Source organism: Globicephala melas, chromosome 1 (assembly GCF_963455315.2).
Source record: "Globicephala melas chromosome 1, mGloMel1.2, whole genome shotgun sequence".
NCBI lineage: Eukaryota > Metazoa > Chordata > Mammalia > Artiodactyla > Delphinidae > Globicephala > Globicephala melas.
The window spans coordinates 167075496-167093280 of NC_083314.1; the positions used below are offsets into that span (position 1 = coordinate 167075496).

General features: G+C 53.9%; 2 protein-coding genes across 2 annotated transcripts in view; both read right to left on the bottom strand.

The window, feature by feature from the left end:
- On the bottom strand, positions 1–10144 carry SFN (stratifin). The gene is made up of 3 exons (XM_060309282.2): positions 10112–10144; positions 9099–9198; positions 1–971 (listed from the first exon to the last, which is right to left on the bottom strand). The coding sequence occupies exon 3, from the start codon at positions 965–967 to the stop codon at positions 221–223; it is 747 nt and encodes a 248-aa protein (XP_060165265.1). The 5' UTR covers positions 968–971; positions 9099–9198; positions 10112–10144; the 3' UTR covers positions 1–220.
- ZDHHC18 (zinc finger DHHC-type palmitoyltransferase 18) overlaps positions 6716–17785 on the bottom strand; it is a 24602-nt gene continuing 13532 nt past the window's right edge. The window contains exons 3-8 of the mRNA XM_030882948.3: positions 14112–14261; positions 12523–12660; positions 12344–12392; positions 11721–11823; positions 10112–10224; positions 6716–9198 (exon numbers count right to left, since the gene is read on the bottom strand). Of these exons, the coding sequence (XP_030738808.2) occupies positions 9081–9198; positions 10112–10224; positions 11721–11823; positions 12344–12392; positions 12523–12660; positions 14112–14261 (671 nt within the window). The 3' untranslated portion in view covers positions 6716–9080. The remainder of the gene's footprint in view (positions 9199–10111; positions 10225–11720; positions 11824–12343; positions 12393–12522; positions 12661–14111; positions 14262–17785) is intronic.

Below are 17785 nucleotides of genomic sequence, written 5' to 3' on the forward strand. Positions count from 1 at the left end.
CTGGGTGGAATGACCAGTGGCCAGGAGCACCTGAAAGCTGCAGGAAGCATGGAATCCTCTGGCTCCAGGCGGCCTCAGCTCTGCTGGTTCCTCTCTGTGGAGCCTTTCTGAGCTGGGGCAGAGCATTTGGGGAGAAGGGTTGGGCCTCCCACCCCGTACAAGTCCTCTCTGCCAGGTGTGGGGGACGAGCGGGCAGGGCAGGGAGGGCAGCGGGCACGGCTCAGCTCTGGGGCTCCTCGGGAGCCTCGCACCCCTCTTCCCCGGCGTTGTCGGCCGTCCACAGCGTCAGGTTGTCCCGCAGCAGCTGCATGATGAGGGTGCTGTCTTTGTAGGAGTCCTCGCTGAGGGTGTGCAGGTCAGCCATGGCTTCGTCGAAGGTGGTCTTGGCCAGAGAGATGGCCGCCTCGGGGCTGTTGGCGATCTCATAGTGGAAGACGGAAAAGTTCAGGGCCAGGCCCAAGCGGATGGGGTTGGTGGGCGGCATCTCCTTCTTGCTGATGTCCATGGCATCCTGGTAGGCTGACCGGGCTGAGTCAATGATGCGCTTCTTGTCATCACCGGTGGCCACCTCAGCCAGGTACCGGTAGTAGTCGCCCTTCATTTTCAGGTAGAAGACCCGACTTTCGGCGTCACCGGCCTCCTTGATGAGATGGCTGTCCAGCAAGCCCAACACCGTGTTGCATACGCCCCGGAGCTCTGTCTCCACCTTCTCCCGGTACTCTCGCACCTCCGGGCCCTTCTCTTCTGAGCCCTCCTCGTTGCCCTTCTGCTCGATACTGGTCAGGACTCTCCACGCGGCCCGCTGGCCACCCACCACATTCTTGTAGGCCACTGAGAGCAGGTTGCGCTCTTCGCAGGTTAGCTCCTCACCCTTTTCCACGGCGCTCTTCATGAAGGCTGCCATGTCCTCATAGCGTTCAGCCTGCTCGGCCAACTTGGACTTCTGGATCAGGCTGGCTCTCTCCATGGCTCTGGGGACAGACAGGCGGCAGGTTAACTGGCTGCCTCGGAACAGATGCCGGGTTCTGTGCCTCTTCTGCTCTCGGCCTGCCTTTTGGCTGGAAGGCCAGGCCCACAGCAGGGTGGGGAGGGGCAGAGGGCGGGACTGGGGCCCCAGACCTGCCTCCTCTCCTCTTCCCCACCACACCCTTTCCGGCTCTTCCTTAAAGGTGAAAGGGCTGGGATGTGGGGTGAGTCATTGGGACAGTCAGCAGGAGAAATCTGGGCGTTGGCCACACCTGCATCGACACCTCTCCAGCCTCCAGGCTGCCCCCTCTTGTTCAGGGTTTCCATTACATTGCCACATGAGGTAGCTGCCCCAGTTTCTCAAATCAGATCCTCCTTAACCGTGTCCTTCCAGGGGCTGAGGATGGCTTCAGCTACCTGACCGCTGTGGGCCTAGGCGGAGCCCATGAAGCCAGGTGCAGGAGGATGGGGTTCCTGATCCTGCCAGGTACATTTCCCCCATTGGTTCAGGTGAGAGAACTCATTGTTTAGGTAGGGCTGTAGTTTCCCAAGCACCTTCATACCCGTGATCTATAGTATCTGCTGTGTCTCTGCAAAATGGGCAGGACTGTGACTACTACTCCCACTGCAGAGATGGGAATACTAAGGCTCAGAGAGGGATGAGATTTGCTCAGGGTCACACAGCTTTGGCTTCTCTCCCATCAAGGCTTCTGACTTGTGAGCTCCAGGCTGTATTTAGAAGTAAGATGCAGGCTTCTTCCAGAGTCTACCTGAAATGGTTCCATCCCCCACTCCTCACTCCCCCTCAGGGTCCTGTCCCCTCTGAGCTCCCAAAATGCACAAGCAGCAGCGTTCAGGGTGCCACTTAATGAGGTGTTTAACGATCGGCTTCTGACGCTCCAGCCCAGCCTTTGTAATCAGTCACCCAGTAGGTTTTTGGATACATTCCCCATCACAGCACAATTTTCCCTTTCAAGTTGGTGGCCTGTTGCCACTTGTCTGAGCACTTACCCTCTGGCTCTCCACACCAGGTCACCTCGCCCCTCCAAGCCACCTGCCATCATGCATCAGTGGGGCTCACAGAGGGTGGGGACCCAGCTCACTGACTATCCCACTTTCGTGCCTGACTCAGCCCACCTTCTGTCAGAGGCTGGGAAGCAGGCCACCTGGGTACTCTGCCCAGTTTGCTTACCCAGGGTGGGGTGCTAGTAACTGGGGAGAGAGACAGGACCGAAAAAAAGGAGGTGGCTGTCACACAGGCCATTTTTTTTTAAAGGGCTTTAAATGCTTGGCTTTTTATTTATTTTATTTTTTATTTTATTTATTTATTTATTTATTTTTGGCTGTGTTGGGTCTTCATTTCTGTGCGAGGGCTTTCTCTAGTTGTGGCAAGCGGGGGCCACTCTTCATCGCGGTGCGCGGGCCTCTCACTATCGCGGCCTCTCTTGTGGAGCACAGGCTCCAGACACGCAGGCTCAGTAGTTGTGGCTCACGGGCCTAGTTGCTCCGCGGCATGTGGGATCTTCCCAGACCAGGGCTCGAACCCGTGTCCCCTGCATTAGCAGGCAGATTCTCAACCACTGCACCACCAGGGAAGCCCACACACAGGCCATTTTGTTTTACGGGGCAGCAGTCCTAGCTGAGTGCTGCCTTCCCCAGCCTGCCTCTCAGAAGTTTCCCTGCCCCTTCCCGTTGACCATGGCCCCACCCCTGACCCCTGGCAGAGGCCTCAGAGATGGAGACTGCTCTGTTGCCAATCTTCTATCCCTGTTCACTGAGGTGCTATCTTTGTGTCAGCCAAGAATTTCACCTAAAGGTGTTGGCATTGCACCTATGAGGGTGTGTTCCTGCTTATCTGCTCCACCCCTAGCCAAAGCTCAGATGGGACTCAGGGGTGGGGCTCCTCTCTCTGGGATCCAACCAGTTTAATCCTTGAACCAGGACTATTTCACAGGCCTGTCCGTCCCCAGTTCCTCTTGGTGTCTGAATACCCACCCTCCCCTCCTGGAGGGACTCTGAGGCCAGAACTCTGAGGCCCAAAGATGAGATCTGCCAAGGAAGCAGAAGGGATTTTAGGCTTGCCATCCCGAAGGCTTTGCTTAGATCACTGACACGGAAAACGCTAGAAACAAAATACACTGAAGTACCAATTTACAGAGTATATCTTAAGGTAGTAGGAGTCTAAGTGGGGTTTTTTTTCTTTTGATTTTCCTAGTATCTTCAGGTTACCAATGGTGAATGTGTATTATTTTTCTATGACAGACAGAATAGCCTAGTATCTTTGGAATCAGACTGCCTGGGTTCAGTTCTCACAAGCTGCTGTGGCTTTGTCTAAGTGACAACCTCTGTGAGCCTTAGTTCTCCTAAGTATAAAACGGGGCTTGTTGTGAGGAAAGCACTTAGTAGAGTGGATGGTAACTATTAACATTGTGTGAAAAAAAATCCACATAATAATGTTTATTATTATAAACATACACACTCAAAGCACTAATATGGAGCTGGTTTCTATGAAATAAGGACCTCAAACCAGGCCTCAGCCGAAGGCCAGACCCTGCCCAGCTGCAGAGAAGACGAATGAATGGTCAGATGCACTCGCTCAGCACTGCCTCCTCACTCTCCAGCCCAGACATTCCTCTGGCCTGCGCAGGCGCTGGGCCCTCAAGGACCTTCCTTCGTATTAGTCATCCAGCTCAGGCTTTCCCAAGTCCTGGGGGAAAGCAGGAGATCCCAGAACACTAGAAACCTGGAGGGCAGGGCCTGATAGGCCTAGGAATTTTGGAGATGCTTCTGTCGCAAGGGAGGAAGCATGCTCTTCCTACCACTCAAGCCAGGAGACCTGATGGTTCACACCACAAGCTCTATGCCCTCAGCACAGTGATGAGCAGGCCAGGCTACCTAACACCTCCTGCCCGCTCTGGCCTGTTGGTCCTGACTCAGTTCCTCTCTCAGGCACCTCCCTTTGCCTCCAGGCCTCCCTTTCCCAAGTCCAGGAGCCCAGGCAGGCAGGAGGCAGCAGGCCCTGGCAGGGCACGGAGTTCCACTGTCAGCCACCTGAGTCAGCAGGACAGAAGCGGGGGCTGCAGCCCAAAGGGGCTTTCCTCATCCTGCCTGCTACCTCCCCACCCTCCCATATAGCATCCATCCTACCAGCAGGATCAAAGCCTCTGGTCTCACAGACAACCAATCCGTCTTAGCCAGTAATAACAGCCTTTGAAGGGTTGTGGCATAGAGAAGATAGCTACCTCCATTGAGAAAAAGGCTGGGGCTCTGATTGTAGCAGGAGGGATTCTGGTTAGATTTCAGAAAGAACTTCCTAGGAAATTTTTTCAGTCTTGGAATGATCAAATTAAACAGGTGACTGGAGAAACTGGCACCTTCTCCCTTGGTTAGCTGTGAACAAGGGTTCAGTTATTCAGCTAAGAGCTCACGGTACTAGTTGGTTGCCTTTGGGAGAGAGATTACTTTTAAGTGACTCAGCTGAGTCTTTTCTTCCTCAAGGTGCTGCTGTTTAGCGTACCCTACGTCTCCTAGGCCATTCCAGTCGAGGACACAGTGTGGAATTACTGGAAAGAGAATGGAAAAAGGTCCGGGTGTGGAACTGCATCCCAGCTCTATTATAAGGCTTTGAGCAGGTCCCTTCCTGCCTTTTGGCCTCAGTTTCCCCATCAGTACAAGGAGGCCAACACAGATCATCACTAAGCCCCCTGTTGGCTCTGAATGACAGTCTCTAATTTTAGGGTTTCTCCCTGAGATCCCCTCCTCCCACAGCAGCCAAATTCATTCCTTGGGTGGTGCAGAAGGGTCAGAGGTTGGGGCAGAGATCAGGTTCAAATCCTGGATTTATCAGCTGGGAGACCCTGGGAAATTTCCGTGCCTTTCTTGAGCCTCTGTTCCCTCACCTGTAAAAAGGCTGTCATTGCCTTCTTCATAGGTTTAGGGAAGAGAATGGGCAAGCCCTTGCTAAATGGCCACCGTAATTATTTTTTAGCTCTTAGAACACTGTGTGTGTATCTCGATGTGGGGCAGCAGCTGGGGAAAGGAAAGGTTCCATTGTTACCCTGGGCTGGGCTCAGTTCAGGGGTGTGACAGTCCCTGACTGGAGTTAAACCCTCTGTCCCAGCCTAGGCTGGGACCTTTCCGAGTTCAGAGGTCAGCTAAGGTCTCTGGAACTGAGACCAGGAGTTCCAGAGGGGCAGGGTGACAATGACACTAGCCACTCTGCCTGTGTCACTTCTGGCTCCGCTGTGCCTCTTTTTTAAATCTCCAGGACAGCACTGACCAGCTGACAAGGCTGGCGATGAGGGTGAGCCAGGTGTTCTGCAGGTCCATCACAGGCCCCAGCCCTGGACCCCAAAGCAGAGGTGGTACCAGACAGCCAACGGTATGGCAAGAAGAGGGAAATCTTTATTTTGGTTAAAAAAGGTACAGGACAGCAGACAAGCAGCACCCACCGCACGCCCATGGGCTCAGCAGACTTCCTAGGCCCGGCCTGGTTTCCTTTAGTTCCTCTGGAGAGCACGGGGTTGCCAGAGCCAGCTCAGTCCCTCAGTGCCTGGAGCAAAGGGTACAAGCATTCTCCTGGCGTCCTACCTGCTCGGGGGGTGGGGGTGGCGCCGTGGGAACAGCGTCAGACCAGCTGTGCTTAGGACAGTCACCGAACTTGTTCAGCAGCATCAGTCAGCACCCCAGACGGCTCCTTGAAGAAACCTGCTCCGCTCGACTAGAGCTGTGCCTGATTCTGGGGCTGGGCAGGCTCTAAGGCAAGATTCCTAGAGTCCTGACTCCTTACAGATCCGGGGACGGGGAAGGAGAGCGGAGGAGGGGAGGGCGAGTTTCAGCATAGTATTATGTCATCGTGCCGACAGCAGCTTTATGGCTTTCTACACTGGCCGCGTGGAGGGGGGCGGGGGCAGAGAGGCCAGCCCCTGCCTCCTATGGGGGGCCCTAGTGAGAACACGTGTGGGGCAGGCTTGGGGGCAGACCCTGTAGGCACAGACGGTGGCCCGGGTTAGGCAGGTGGAGGTGCCGGGTGCCTGGCTCCCCCCAGGCCGCTCCTGGAGAGGCAGAGAGCAGCGGTCTTCAGGAGGTCCTTAAGCCCCCGCACAAACTGGAGATCCAGGGCAGGAGAGCAAAGAGGGAGAAGAGAGAGGGTTAGCGAGACGGGAGGAGAGAGGAGGCCCACAGGGGTGCCACAGCACCTGCCTCTTCCCCACAGAAGGGCCAAGGCTCGGGCAGCAGGACAACAAAGCAGGAGAGAAAAAGGGCAGGTGAGAGAAAGCTCAGCAGGGACAGAAAGCCAGGACACAGTGTTAGTGATCAAGGGCCCCTGCACACCAGGACACCACCCGAAGGGGCCCCAGCACCTCGGAGCAGGTGCGCATCCTCTCCCCAACCTCGCTCTTCACCTCCTGCTCCAGCTGGGGAGCTGCTCTGTGCGAAGCCACTTCCTCAGTCCAGAGTGGGGCTGGGCTTCTAGACCTGGCCCAACACCCCGGCCCTTCTGCTTAGGGGGGAGTCCTGGGGGCCCCACCACGGCCAGCACACACACCACACCACACACCAGACAGATGAACAGGCTCCGTGGGGATGGCGAGGCATGCGATGAGGATGAGACAGTGTGTGAGGGGAGCAGGCGGTGCTGGCTGACAGGGAGATACAGTCTTACCAGCTAACCCTCGGGAAAGAGGCCTGTTAGCTCCCCTCAGGCTGTGCAGGAGATGGCAAAATCCTGACAGGTGTCCTGGGGGAGATACCAGAGGTGGGCCAGCGTTACGAGCTGTCTGGCCGGGCCCTGCTGCCCAGGCGGGGGCGGGGGCCAGGGAGGCTCTGGCTCTCAAACTGGAATCCACTGCCTTATAAACATATTCTTAGCTGAGCAGTCCCTGGGGGTCAGCATGGAAAGACAGCAAGGAGGAAGAACTCAGGGGTCTCCAAGCCCCCAAGGCAGGGGAAGGTAGAGGCGACAAAGAAGAGACAGGATGGCCTTTTCTTACACGCCTGCGGGGGCCTAGCTGCAGCCCCCTCTGCTCAGCCTCCAGCAGACAGACTCCAGCCAGGGGAGGAGAGTGTTAGCTAGGTCACTGGGCTGCCTGCCTTCTTTCTGTCTCCCCAGGAAAGACCAAGTTTGGCTGGAAGAATAGAGAGCTGCCAGTTGGGGCCTCAGCAAAGAAAGAGCAAACAAAAACCAAACCAAAGCAAATCAATTCTTAAAAACAAAAATTTTATTACAAGCAGGAACAAAGAATACTGGCTTAAATAAAAGGCAGGTAGGAGTCCCCTCCTCTAGCCAGCTTCCTCCCCATCCCCACTGCCACGGCAGCATGGCCCAGGGTCCTGAGGCTGGGGCGAAGCTGCTTCTCCCAGAGGGAACCCCTTGCAGCTGCCACCTCTCAGCTGCCTGTGACCCACTAGCCTCTGCAGCAAGGAAGGACAAGATGCGAGGACTTCCTATGTCACTTTCCAAGGGCTTCAGCCCACTTAAAGGGCCAAGGAAGGAGACAGAAGGACAATTTCCTATCTATTTTGACAAGAAACTAAAACTCCCAGGAGAGGAGGGACATCCTGTAAGTTTCTGACCCAGATTTAGGCCAACCTTCACTCGTCTCTCGGCCCACCCTGTTCCTTCCTTTTCTCTGGAGGGAGGCCTCCAGTTGGCCGACTCCCCATACTCTAGCCCCTGGCACTGGGTCCCATACTCAGACCTTGGAGGAAGGAGTGTGGCATGCAGGCTGGCAGCCACTCCCCACAGCCATTACCCCATCCACCTGACCAGGCCCCAGCCTGTCTGGGCAGGTCCCAGCTGGAAGCCTGACCTGGGGGCTGGGCGCTGAGTCCCAGCCACTGTTTGTCTGAAGTCCTTGGAGGAGGGGAAGATAGGAAGATGAGGCTGAACTGCCGCAGGAGCCCAGGGGTCTCCTGTGACCAATGCACACACTCCCTGTGCCCATGGTTCAGGCTGCTCCCGCTGTTGCCACCACCAGCTGACACCCAAGGGGGACAGTGGCGAGTGAGGCAGCCCAGGGGGTGTGGGGGAGTGGGAGCCAACCACATTCATACACAGGCACGCGAGCGCACACACACATACACACACACACTCACTCACTCACTCATGGCCAGAAGGTCTCTTGTAATAAACTTATTAAAACCAAGTTGCCTTCTGATAACCCTTAACCTGGCACTACACAGATAGCAATGTGGCTGACTTCATTTTTCTTCTTCCATTTAAAAAAGGCTATGTAGAAAAGAGGTCTATAAAATTGTGCAAAATACCCAGCATTAATAATAAACCCATTTCAAGTATTGCCAGCATGAGTATAAGCTGCCCATCCCCAGACCTGACTTGGGAGGAAGGTGAGGGGCCAGGCTGGGCCCCTGGAGAACCGTCCGTGGGCAGAGAGAGGGCCAGGCCCCCGCTTCCTAGCGTGCTGCCCAGGAATCATGCAGGAGCTGAGGTCTCGGGTGCCTGGCTCCGGTTTGGCTTCCTCTGACACAGGCTACCCCCGCCACCCCCAGCTCTGCCCTCTCTACCTGGAGCCCCAGCTCCAGTCTACTGGCCAACTCCATACAAAAACAAAAATGGAAGAAAGAACAATGGCTATCACAAAAAGAATGAAGGAGACCACAGACCAAAGCAGACCACAGAAGCATCCTCTCCGACAGCCTGCTGTCCAGAGCCGATTGCTCCTCCATCCTGCTTCACCCCTTGGACCCCGGCCCAGCAGGGCCCAGCAGCTCTCCCACCTCGGAGGCATCACACTCAGTCCGCACCCTCACTCGCACGGGGCACGGCTCAGAGGCACGGCAGAGGCTTGGCGTGGTCCCCTGGGCGGCCTCAGGAGTCCTGGCCTCTCTCTCCTGTCACTCCTGCCACTGATCAGCTGGGGGAATTTGGCACCCAAGACCGTGGGAACCTGGTTTAGGGAGCAGAGGGTACAGCCATGGCACAGTGTGGGGAAAGCCACGCAGGGTGGGAAATAAATACGAAAAGACTTAAAAAGTCTTTGGCGGCTCTGCTTCCCTTCGGGTGAAATGGGGAGGGTCCTGGCAGGTGTGGAGGGCGGCAGGTGAGTGCGGAGGGGCATACAGGCCAGCAGGTGGCAAGTACTGAGCCCAGCTCAGGGGTGGCCTCCTACCATGCTGGCATCAGGCTTGGCTCTGCAGGCTGGCTCGTCGCTTCTGATGGGCGAGGGCAACACGGTGTCAGACTGCACAAATCCCCTCCGGTCAATCAGGCTTTCAAAATACAAGGTGGGGGGACACATGAGGCCCTGCCTGACACCAGAGCTCCAGGCCGGGGGCTGGATGGCAGGGTCCTTCTCCCAGCCGAGGAAAGAGCCAGCCCTAGAAAGGCTGAGGAAAGGGGAGCTGCGCTCCAGTGGGCGGCTCAAGACCCTTCCCTTCCGGAAGGGCCCTCTCAGTACTCTGGACACTTGGCTTTTGGCCACAGATTTTATCCACTATTAATTCAAACTGTCCAGTGTTCTGTCGGGCTCCCAGGCTGCAGGTAAGGGGAAGAGCAAGGATGAAAGGGCATTGGGAGATGGTGCAATTCCTACTGTCCTTTCCCCGGGGGCAGGATCGGAGAGAAGCATATTGGATATTGAGCAGGAGAAGGTGGGGATGGTGTTGGGAAGTCTTACCAGCCTCCCTCCCCCGCCCCCACAGTGCCCAATTTAACTCCGGAGCTGGACATCTAGCGCCCCCTGGTGTCAAGACAGAGGGGGCGCTTCCCAGCAGGGCTGAGCCACCAGGGCTCTCCTCTGCCAGGAGGAAGACAGAGGCCCCACCCAGTCCAGCCTTCAGCGCCAGAAAGGCAGCCTCACTCTAGCATGGACAATACATTAATTGTGGTTATCCCTGGGGAGTAGGATTACATGTGATGTACAACACTCTTGTTAGTATTTTGTACTTCATTTTTTTCTACAATGATCGCACGGGATTACAAGTTAAAACTCTACAGAATTCCTTTATGTGACAAGTGTCCTGAGTGCACCCAGCAGGGGATGGTGGACAGAGGGCATCTGTGGTGTGGGGAGAGGTCTGCTGATTCCAGAACCTCTTTCAGAGGAACAGACTCACAGGGCCACCCCCCACTGGCCTGGCCAGGCCAGGCCCTATGACCTTTCCCCTGTGCCCCCTGGCTTACCTGGGAGGTAGGGGGCCGCAGAGCACAGCACAGCAGTTAGTGATAACACTTTTATGGCTGTAGGGATTGACAGAGGCCTCACCGCTCCTCTTGTTGGACCACGAGCCTTTGATCTGCAAGCAGGAAGGAGCTCTGGGTCAGGTACCTCCCTTCATTTCACTTGTTCTAGAGGCTGGGGAAGATCAGCAAATTCTGAAACCAATTCTGGCTAGTCTATTGCAGGGAACATGCCCTTAACCCAGGCCATTCAGTGAGGATGTGGGGGACTGCTGGATGTTGGGGGGCACCCAGAAGAGGAGGCGCTAACCAAGACAGAAGACAGAGCAGAGCCAAAGAGAAGCCTCCAAAGGAGACTTTGTGGGTGCATCCCTCCTTCTCTGTCCAGCCACCCAAGAGGGAGGATAGTGCAAGGGCACAGGGCTCAGGCTGACCTGGCCGTGAACTCTGGCTCTGCCACAGACTTGCTGCATGACCCTGGACAGATCACCACTTCTGAGTCTCAGTCCTCATTTGAAAAATAGGGAACTCTCTGGTAACACTGTTAGATGAAATCTTGCCCATCTCTAGCTCTGTGAAGCTGGCTATCAAAGGCCTTAAGGAGATTAGCAGTAAAGGATACTGGCTTGAGTTTAACCTAGAGTTTTCCAAACTTATTTGGCCATGACATCCCTTTTTGCTTAACCCCTAGTATGATCCTGCAGAAACAGGATCACCTTGGGAGAAGCTGGCTGACATCATTTCTGCTCTGTACCAATCACCCAGCATGTGATACCCTATTGGGCATGTTAAGTTTCGTTTCCCCGAAAGACAGGCTGAGGTCAAGAAATGTATTTTCTGTTGGTCAATGGGCCTCTGAGCAGTATCAGATGGTGGCCCTGGAACAGATGCTCTCATTTGCTTTTTTGTTGTTTGGAAGGATGGTGGGGCAGGGGGGTGGGCGGTCAGGTCTGGCCCAGGGCTGGGCACACAGTGGGTGCTCAGACAATGCTTGTTGGTAGAGATCTACAAGGCAGCAGGTCAGGAGGTAGATGGAGCTTCACATTTCTGTCCTGGCCGGCCCCCTCAACAAGGATGCCTCAGAGAGCCCCAGGACATCCTGAGAACAGGCACATCGCTGCTGTCTACAAGGGCAGTGCGGTGGGCACGGCGAGCTTGTGAGTGCAACCCTGGCTCTGTCCCTTTCCAGCTGGGCGACCTGGGGCAAGTCACTCAGCCATCATATGAAGAAAAAGCATCCTTGTTCCTTCTGCTTCAGAGCTGGCAAAAGGACCCAAAGAGATGACAGAAACTGAAAGAACTCTGGAAATGGTCATGAGCTGGCCAACTGGAATGACGGTTATGGTGTGAGCGTTGCTCCAGCGGGGCTGGGGAGAAAGCAACCTCGGGACCCCGGGAGCCAGCACCGAGGGGGCCTCGGAAGCCTGCACGGGGTCTCCCGGGGCCCAGCCCTGAACACTGGAAGGAGACGTCAGGTCACCTCACATCTCCACCCGCATTTCCCTGGCAGTCTGAAAGGCAGGGCTGCACTGCGGCTGCTCCAGGCTCCCTCAGCCCTGCCTCCATCCTGGGATCGGGCCCAGGGATGAGGTGTTGCTCCAGCCTTACTCACGTCTTCATTAGTTGTCAGGTTGGAGGCGACGAGGTAAGTGTGAAACCCTGAGAGGCCCAGGATGGACCAGATGGAGAAGAAGCAGATCACCAACTCCAGCACGGTGAGCAGCGCAGTCAAGGAGGCACATGGACACTGGGGCCGGGAGCCTCCCTGTGCCTGGAAGCTGGCCTCGCCAGCCTCTCTCACCCATCCTTCCGTGGAGCCACTTCCCCAGAAAGGATCTAACTTTGTAAGCTTTCCGTGATCTCAGATCACCTCCTGGGCCCCAAGCAGGGTTTGGGAGCACCCCAAGGGCAGGACGAGCCCAGGGTGATGGACGGTAGAGGGAACTGAGGATTCCAAACACCAGAACTGCGGACACGGCATGGTCCAGGGAGCTTGGTGTCTTAAGGAAGGACAGGGACTGTGGCCCTGAGAGCTCTCGGCCATCCCAGCTCCACAACAGCCCATTCAGAATCGGCTCCAGCCTGGGGCTGAACAGAAGCAGCTAGTAGACTGGATTCTAGAGCGTGAACATCAGCTCTGGTCCATTCCCCTGTTTACGGGATGAGGTGCGGGGACCCGCCCCAGTGAAGGGGCCTCGGGTCCCACCAGGGCTCCCCCTTGCCAACAAAGGATATCTCGCTGGTGTCTCCTTCAGAGTGGAGAGGAAGTTGCTTCCCTGAGAGCCTGGGGAGGAAGAGACAGGAGAGGGCACGGCTCAAGGGAGAGTGACCACAGTCCCTTGACCTGGCCAAGCTTGCTGGCCCGGGCCGCCCGCTTGCCCCTGCCCGCACTCCCACCATCATCCCCAACTCACGCAGCGTCAGGTGGGTGACCACGCAGGCGAAGATGAAGGCCGTCAGGAATGAGAGGGAAAGAATGAACGCATAGAAGAAGCGGTAGTTCCGTTTCCCCACACAGTTGCCCACCCAGGGGCAGTGATGGTCAAACCGTTCTGGAAGGGCCAGGGAGATGGGTTAGGGCCACCCTGGCCCACAACCGGCAGGGGTGTTAGAGGCCTCTCGCATCTCCACCCCTTCGCTCTCTCCACACGTGACTCTCAGTTCCTCGACACTCCCGGCCTCTGGTCCTTCACCTGCCAGTTCCCGTAATTCTTCCTTCTTGTCTCAGCTGCAAGGCCACTTCCTTGAGAAAGTCTCCCCCAACCCCAGACAAGGTGAGGCCCCTGTTATCTGCCTTGTTGCCACGGCATTTATCCTTTGCTGCACTTTGCCCACGTGTGTTTATATATTTATTTACAATTGGTGGGCTGGCCTGTAACCCCTATTCGATTGTGAGCTCCCTGAGAGGGCCTGAGCTGCATCCCAGGGTCTGGCAGTGTCTGGTACAAAGAAGAGCCACAAAAAGTACTTGTCACCTGGCCTACGATCCCAGCCCCATGCCAGCAACCAATGACCCCTGTCCCTTGCTCTAGAATAGAGGACCAATGAGGGGCTGGGCCGCGATGTAACTTGTGGAGAACCGGCATCGGAGGCCTAGTCAGAGGGCTGAGCTCACACCAGTACTATGTCCCTGGGGGTGGGGTCACACCCAGACCAGTGAGGAAAGTCCCCTGTGGGAATGTGGGTCACAAGCCTGTCGCAGGCCTCACACCCAGGCCAGGGCCCTTCACGGTGGGGGCGGGGTGGGACAGATTCTCAGGGATGAATGACGCCCACTGAGTCACCCACTTCACTTCCTGCTGTCTGGGTGTTCCCCACTGTTCTCTCGCTCAGGGAGTACTGAGCTAGCGTGATGAGCTCTCCGCCCTGGGGACTGGGCACAGTCAACGTGGCTCAGCTCGCCTGGGTCCTCTGCATAGCCTTTCCCTTACAACACCCTCCCAGGGGCGCACCCTGGGTCCCCATCAGAGCTGCCAGACCTCTGGAGAGCAGGGAAAGGGGACAAGACAGCCTCTGGCTCCCCAGCAACCACTGCAGCTGTGGGTCAGGAGCTTAGCTTCCAAGCCTGGCTATGTCCTCTCCACCTCACCAGCTTAAACTCCTCTGTTCCCAGATTCTTGTCCCTCTAAATTCTGGGAATCAGGTCAAAGTCTTTCGGTATAGCTGGCCCTGGGCCACATATCTAGAATGTCATTGCTCTAGTCTCCGGCTCCTTGGAACCTGGACCTACTGAGGACCAGGCCAAGGCCTGGAAGAAGGGTTCAGGGCATCTCTGTGTCTGCCCCACACTTCAGAGCTGGGGGAAGGAATCCACTAATCCTGCACTGAAGCCAAGGTACCACTGGTCACATTCAGAGCCCCCGCTCCACAGCCCCTCCTCAGTCACAGCAAATCTGGGTGAACCAGACTTCCTGCCCAGCCCTGGATACTTCAGACACCCCCCGGCCCCCACGAGCGACCCCCCTGTCTGCAAGGCTCCATCCCTCTCAGGGCTCCCACTTACCCACACAGTTGTCGCAGACACTGCAGTGTGAGGTCCGGGGCGGCCGAAACATCTTGCAGGTGAAGCAGTACTTCAGCTTCACCACCTGCCCATTGATCATCACCTCCCGGGTCCGAGGGGGTGGCCGGTACGTGGAATTGCCTGTGTTGTCTGAGACAGGGACGAGAGACAGATGGGGGATGGCCAAGCCCAGAGCTGGGAGCCGCAGCACGGGGGGAAGCCAGTGCTGCCTGGCCGGGACAAGAGAAGCTTTAGGGAAGCTGTTTCTGGGGAACAAACATTAGGGCAAAATCCCTAAGTGGGGGACAAATCTCAAGGGCTGCTGCCACCTACCGAAACTTGCTATGCGCCAAGCGCCGCGCTGAAGCTTCACACACCTGCTCGCGTGCCACTCTAAGGAGGGCTATCAGAAAGGGAGACCAGGGAAGCCTTCGCGAGGTTTATCTGCATCTGAACAAGCCTGGATCTAAGTTCTGGTTTCCAGGAGGTTCAGGAGACAGAGGGACAGAGGACACAGTGAGAGTAAAGCTATGAAGAAACAATCAGATCCAGAATGGGGGACATCTACGAGACCACTGGCCTGCTCTCTAACAGAGTCAATGTCAATACTGTACATCAACTATAGTTCAATTAAAAAAAAATTTTTTTAAGTCGATGTCACTTACAAAAGGAGAAGGGAGATGGTTCTAAATTAAAAGAGATTTAAGAGATATAAACCAATACAATCCTTGGTCCTAGACTGGATCCTGTTTCCAAAAACAAAACACAGCAACAAAAGAGATTTGGAGGGTGATGGGGGACAAATGACTATAGATTAGAAATTTGGGAACTATTAATTTTCCTAGATGTGATAATGGAATTGTCATTATGAGGAGGCTATCCTTAAATCTTGGAGATACATATTGAAGTATTGATGGGTTAGGTGTCTATGATGTATATAATTTATTATGAAATGGCTTAATAAGAATTATGTGTGTGGGTGTGTGTATCACACAAATAACTAATCTAGACAGTGAATGTATAGGAATTTGTTGTATTAATTCTTCCAACTTTTCTGAATGTTAGAAATTTTTCATAATAAAAATTTTAAGAGAAAAAAGAAATACAGAGCTATATGATATTCATGGATTGGCAGAGACTCAATATTAAAAAAGGATTTATTCTCCCTAAATTAATCTGTAGATTCAACATAATCCCAGTCAGGATATTTTTGGTGTGTGGAAATTGACAAACTCATTCTAAAATTCACATGGCAATCAAAGGGCCAAGAATAGCCAAGGCACTCTTGAAGAACAAAGCTAAAGGTCTTATACCACAGACATCAACACTTATGATAAAGCCTTAGCACGTAAGACATCCTGGTTTGGGTACAAGGGTAGAAACGCTGACCAATGGAACAGAACAGAGACTCCAGATAGGAACATGTACATGTTCGTGTGGTTCACGACAAAGGTAACATTGCAGTGCCAAGAGGGAGGATGGGGGCTTCCCTGGTGGTGCAGTGGTTGAGAATCCGCCTGCCAATGCAGGGGACACGGGTTCGAGCCCTGGTCCAGGAAGATCCCACATGCCGCGGAGCAACTAAGCCCGTGCGCCACAACTACTGAGCCTGCGCTCTAGAGCCCGCGAGCCACAACTACCGAAGCCCACGTGCCACAACTACTGAAGCCCGCGTGCCTAGAGCCCACGCTCCGCCAACAAGAGAAGACACCGCAATGAGAAGCCCACGCACCGCAATGAAGAGTAGCCCCCACTCGCCACAACTAGAGAAAAGCCCGCGCACAGCAACAAAGACCCAGAGCAGCCATAAATAAATAAATAAATAAATAAATAAATAAATTTACTTAAAAAAAAAGGAAGGAAGATGGTCTCCTCCCAGTAAACAGTGTGGGGTCCACTGGATACACAAATGGGGGGAAAAAAACATATCTGCGCCCCTGCCTCCCACTAAATACAAATTCAATTCCAGATGGACTGCAGCTCGCAATACGAACGTTCTGGATTAAAAAAAAAGAAAAAGAAAAATAGAGCAACCTCATGACTCTGGAGTAGACAAAGATTTCTTCAACAAGACACAAAGGGACTACTCATAAAAGAGCAATATGATAAACAGCATTTTATCAAAATTAAGAACTTCTGTTCATCTAAAGAGATCATCAAGAGAATGAAAAGATGACCTTCAGAGTTGTATTTGCAGTACGTTTATCTGACAAAGGACAAAGGATGCGTATCCAGAATATGTAAAGAATTCCTATGAGTCAGTAAGAAAAAGTCAGATAACTGAATTCGAACGTGGACAAAAGATTCAAACAGGCATTTCATAAAAGAAGGTGGTCAAATGGCCAACAGACACATGAAAAAGTGCTCATACTTGTTAAGTCATCGGGGAAATGGAAATTAAAACCACAATATATTACCAGTACATATGCACCAGAATGGCTAAAATTGAAAAAAAGGAACAAAAAACCACACACACACACACACACACATCTCTCAAGTGTTGGCAGAAACGTAAAGCAGCTAGAAATCTCATATGACCACTCTGGACAACTGTTCTGCACTAACTACCAGAGCTCAGCATACGCATCCCAGCAATCCCACTCGTAGGTGTTTTCCCAGCAGAAATGCGCATGAACTGACGTGCACCAAAGACAAGTACAAGACTGTTCCAAAAACAATTCTCAAAATAGCCAAAATCTGGAACTACCCAAACACCCATCAATAGTAGAATGGATTAAAAAAAGAAGAAATTGCAGTAGAGTCATACAATGGCATTCTATACAGCAATGAGAATGAATGATCCTTAATTACACACGGCAATATGAATGAATCTCACAAACGTTGTGTAAAGTGAAAAATACCCATAGACGTAAGAGCACAAAATGTTCACAAACAGATAAAAGTAATCTATGGTGTTAAAAGTCAGGATCGTGGTTATCCTTGGGGGCGGGGGCTGACAGAGACCGGAAAGGGGCACAAGGGGGGCTCCTGGGACACCACTGTTTCTTGATCTGGGTGCTAATTACGTGTGTGTTCCAACCGTGAACCCTCAACAAACAGAACACTTACGAGTTGTACACTTTTAGCAAGCCTGTTATACTTCAGTAAAAATCTGAGAAAAAGGAAAAAGAAAGTAACTTGTCCGACATCACAAGGTGGGTAGGCCGGCAGAGCAGGAAGCTGAACTTAGATCTGCCATATGCAAAACCCACAATTCTACCCACAGAGCCTCTTGGTCCCCCAGGCCACGGAAGACCAGCGTTCCCCAGAACAGTGGCTTCTCCCCAGACAGAATCCCGAGAGTCACACAGGGCTGCCTGGGATCCCCAGCCCTCGGCTATGTTCCCAGACATCATTTCCACTGGATTGAGTCCCAGATAACATCTCCAGTTTGGCCACTTGCCCCCGACGATTACTTACTGAGTGCCTAGCGTGTGCCAGGCACTATTCTAGGCACTTGGCATGCATCAGTGAAGCGGATTCTGTCTCACGTTCCTAGCTCCCAGAGACTTTTGCTAGGCTGTTTCACCACCACTTCGACGGTAGCACGTTTAAAATGGAACTAAGCATCTAAGCATCTCTTCCTTAGCAATGGCAGCACGGTCAAGGCAGGGGGTTTGAGGCCAATGGACAGACTCTGAAACCTGGTTTTGCCACTGACTGTGTGCGAGGTT